This window comes from Gadus macrocephalus, chromosome 11 (assembly GCF_031168955.1).
Source record: "Gadus macrocephalus chromosome 11, ASM3116895v1".
NCBI classification, from domain to species: domain Eukaryota; kingdom Metazoa; phylum Chordata; class Actinopteri; order Gadiformes; family Gadidae; genus Gadus; species Gadus macrocephalus.
The window spans coordinates 3,418,256-3,422,861 of NC_082392.1; the positions used below are offsets into that span (position 1 = coordinate 3,418,256).

The window sequence follows — 4,606 nt, forward strand, 5'->3', positions numbered from 1 at the left end:
AGTCCTATGAACTCCCCTCACAATGGGGGGTCTTGTCAAGATAATGTATGGCTTCCGTATTACAGAACAAAAAACAGCTATATAAAAAAAGCCAGTGAGCAATAAAAGGGGGGTGTATTTTATATCCTCAGAGCTCACCCCGAGCAGCATGTATTTCGATCAGACAGAGGAGATGAAATATGTTTACATGCTGGAAGGGAGGATAAGACCCCCCCCCCCCCCCCCCCCTCAGTACTCCAGTACCAACAAACATCCCTCTCTCAACACCTCTTGAAGGCTATTCTCTGAGCTAGTGAGGATGCCCTGACCCGTAGCCCACGCGGCTACCTTCCGCCTGCGTCCTCCCTTAGAGCACAAACGCTAGAAACGCTGCACGCACAATGGATCTGTGATTAAAGTCTTTTTGGCGTTTTTTTTGGGGGGAAAAGTCACATGGCGCCCATGAAAGAGAACCTCTTCTGGGTAACGGAGCACGGGGGCTGTGTTGATTTACCCCTGACAGCTCGTGTGAGGTTTTAATGGTGACACCGAGCACAGACCGAAGGAAATACAGCCGCTGTCTGCAAAGGGATTGACCAAGAAGCAGGCGGCGGACGTGACATTAATCAAAGGCTCCGCCGCTGTATCCAGTGGGCGAGAATTATTCGGGCACATCAATAACACAACAATGTCGTCATCAACAAAGCTTTATAAATTGCAGTTGAAGAATACATTCACCACACATAGAATGCCTATTGACCCACGTTGTCTACAGTGATGACAGGAAACAATAGGAAACGGTCCATGGAAATGAACATCATCAATGACAGGGACGACGACTGTGAGTTGAACGGACCAGTGGACGACGTTGCACACTCAGAGAAAACAACATTAGTCCTGAGACTTTACACTGGATTCAGCTCCTCCCTTTTCCAAAAGAAGAACTGAGGTAGAGTATTTCATATCGTAAAATGAATTGGAATAAAATCTCATTGTCTTTAATTGAATAAGGTCATGCACAGTATCCCAGGACACACTGCCTCTCCAGGACACATTGAGGCTTCTCTGTGATGATTCTGCGCTTGGGTTTACATTTTAAGCAGTTTGAATCGACACACTGGTGACAATAAGCTCCCATGGCTGCTCCACACAAAGACGTACTGCCCCACGAGTCTCTGAAGTGGGGAATGTGTGTGTGTGTGTGTGTGTGTGTGTGTGTGTGTGTGTGTGTGTGTGTGTGTGTGTGTGTGTGTGTGTGTGTGTGTGTGTGTGTGTGTGTGTGTGTGTGTGTGTGTGTGTGTGTGTGTGTATGTATGTGCGTGGATGTATGTGTCTGCATGTGTGTGACGTGTGAGCATGCATGCACAAACTCACGCACGCCACACACATAGACATACACAAAGACATACACACACACATTAACACACACACACAACCACACACACAGAAGCAGACATAATCACACACACACACACACACTTGCGTAGAAGCACACGCAAGCACTAAGATGCACACACAAACACACACACACACGCACACACATACACACACGCAGAAGCACACACAAGCACACACATATACACACAGACATGCACACACTCACACACACACATTATAATTCCTTTGCGAGGAAGCCTACAGTGTGATTAGGATCCAGATGATTTGAATGAATGTAACATATCCACGGTTTCATTGTCTGTTCCAGTCCATTTCTACAAGACGGCAGAGCTCTGTTCTCTTACGAAGTCTCTCTCGTAGGTCTCTCAGAGAATTAAGATATAATTTTTTTATACATAAGGTATCACATCAAGTCAGTTTGGGCCAGTTCTCTCAAAAAGGGACCTCTCCCAATTTAAAACCCCCATGAACACCAGCGTTATCCATCAAACTGGACGCAGAGCGTACACATGCATTTCTTTAACACTTTGCAAGACCATAGGATGGATCTAACGGAAAACCGGTCGATGTCATTTCCCCCTCACTTGCAATTGCCCCTTAAGAAAAAAGCCCACAAACATTCTGGGAGGGTGTGCTGGTAGTCTGACCTCAGACCTCACACTCTATGGAGCCTGAGATGGTGCAGGTGCAGGGCCTGGCCTCGCCCACCAGGGAGTCCATGGTCTCCGAGTTGGAATGGTAAGTCAGGTAGTACTCCTGCATCTGGGAGTTCGGGTCTACCTCCTGCTTGAGGGCTTTTTTCCGGCGCTTGTGGTTGACCGACTGCTGCTGCAGCTGTCTCATGGTGTTGGGGTAGCGCCTCCAGGACACATAAATAACCAACAGGATCAATGACACCGACAGAAACAGTGCAACACTGCCCGCGATGATCTTGTGGAAGGCCATGTGCTCAAACTCAGGCTCCGGGGCGAACGTCGGCGACGATACTCCGGGAAACGGGGCCCGTGGGGAGGTGGTGGTGGTGTCCGGAGCCCGGGTCGTGGTCGTGGTGCGTCCCCGGCCCGTCGTGGCGTCGGAGGCGGGCAGGCTGGTCATGTTGGCGCCTGGGGGGCTTTGGAGGTCTTGGATGTCCCCGGAGGGGAGGTGTGTGGCGGTGGTGGTGGTGGTGCTTACCGCAGGGTCGGGTTGGCCCTGGGCGAGGCGTGCGGTGGTGGACAGGGGCGTGGTCGGCTCCCCCTCCAGCGCGCACAGGGAGTGGTTCCTTAGCACGTCCACCACCCGCTCGCCCTGGAAGGCCTTGGGGTGACTGCAGATCATGCTGATGTCCCTGGGGTCCTTCAGGGCCTTCAGCCAGTCCATGAGCGGGCAGATGCTGGGCCGGCAGTCCCAGGCGTTGGCCGCCAGGCTGACGGTGGTCAGGGAGGTCCACGCCGCGACCGCCTCCACCGGCACACTGCTGAGTTTGTTTGACTCCAGGTTGAGGATTTGCAGATGGGGCATACACCGAAACACCTCCGGGTCCAGGGTCTGGATCTCGTTCCCTGAAAGGTCCAGTTTGAGCAGCTTATGCCAGGTCCAAGGCAAGCCCTGGTTGACGGCTCGTATGCGGTTCCACTGCAGATAGAGGGCCTGCAGGTTCGGCAGCCGCGGGAACAGATAGAAATGAATCCTGGAGAATTGATTGTGCTCCAGGTGAAGCTCCTTCAGCTTCAGCAGGCCCAGGAACGCCGTGCGGTTGAGACTCCGTAATCGGTTGTAACCCAGGTCCAGGAACTCCAGGCTGCGACATTCCAGAAAGGTGCGAACGAGGATCTGCCTCAATCCGTTGGAGCGGAGGTGGAGGTTCTGGAGTTTCCGCAGGCCGTAGAAATGGCCGGGCTGCAGGGACTGCAGAAGGTTGTAGGACAGGTCCAGGTTGCGCAGGTTGGGTATGGAGCCAAAGGTGTTGTTCTCCAGGTGTGCGATCTTGTTGGAGCTGAGGACCAGTTCTTTGAGCCGGCGAATGCCGCGGAACGCCAAGGCATCGATGACGCTGATGGCGTTGTGATCCAGGTAAAGCCAGACCAGCTGATTCAGATGTGCAAACTGGTAGGGCAGCAGAACCAGCAGGTTGTTGTAGCGCAGCGATAAACCTTGGCAGCCCGTGGAGATGTTTACAGGGATGTCTTGGAAGATGCCTGACTCGCAATAAACGATCTTCCCTTCACAACGACAGCTCACGGGGCAGATCTTCTCCCCCTTGCTGAGCAGAAGCAACACAGCCATGTGAAGAAGCAGACAGGATAGCCTCCAGTCCCACATCAGGGACCCTGGGGGGGGGGGGGGGACCAGAAGGCAGTTTACTTTTTAAAGATTTAGGCTTATGAATTTATCCATGATAAAAAATACTGTCAAAAGCCCCCGCAGGAATAGGCCAGCAAATAACATCATGATCAGATAACCCCTTTGAGTTTGTTTTTTTTTGACAAAAAAATGAAAGATGATATTTCAAGAGGCTTTAACACTTACCCATAGTCACTGGGAGAAAGAGTAATCCTCTGAAGTAAAGATGTGAAGAACACATCCAACTGCTTTTTATAAAATGCGAAAACGCAAAATGTACAACCGACCGACGGACTCGATCCGCATGACGGCCATCAACTGTGTCACCAACAAGCAGGGGGAAAAAACAATTTGATCCAAGTTTCCACAGCAGCCTCTGCACGTCAGAACCCGCGGGTTTGTGCCCAATCCCTGAGAAGAAGATCTTCTTCACCTATACCCGATTTTCTTACTTTCAGCTGCTATAGTCTTTCCTGCTGCATGCGCAATAATCCGTTTGAGCGCGAATAAGACAGTTCCCCAACATTTCACATGCACCCGTCTCCCTCCCTCCCTCCCTCCCTCCCTCCCTCTCTCTCTCTCCGTCCCTCGGTCGCTCTCTCTGCCTCGCTCTCTCTCTCTCCCCCTCTCTCTCTCTCTCTCTCTCTCTCTCTCTCTCTCCATCTCTCAGTCGCTCTCTCTCCTTCCCCCCCTCCCTTTCGCTCTCACTCCCTCCCTCTCTCTCTCTCCCTCCATCCCTCTCTCTCAATCCCTCCCTATCTCTCTCTCTCTCCGTCCCTCAGTCGCTCTCTCTCCCTCGCTCTCTCTCTCACCCTCTCTTTCTCTCTCTCTCTAACATCCCTCCCCCCTCTCTCTTTCTTTCCCTCTAACTCTCTCTCACGCTCCCTCTCTCTCTCCCTTCTCCGTC

General features: G+C 52.0%; 1 protein-coding gene across 1 annotated transcript; it reads right to left on the reverse strand.

The window, feature by feature from the left end:
* Positions 1-292: 292 nt before the first annotated feature.
* Positions 293-4,239, reverse strand: lrrtm4l2 (leucine rich repeat transmembrane neuronal 4 like 2). The gene is made up of 2 exons (XM_060065373.1): positions 3,886-4,239; positions 293-3,686 (listed from the first exon to the last, which is right to left on the reverse strand). Exons 1-2 carry the CDS (start codon positions 3,938-3,940, stop codon positions 2,026-2,028), a joined length of 1,716 nt encoding a protein of 571 aa, XP_059921356.1. The 5' UTR covers positions 3,941-4,239; the 3' UTR covers positions 293-2,025.
* Positions 4,240-4,606: the final 367 nt, after the last annotated feature.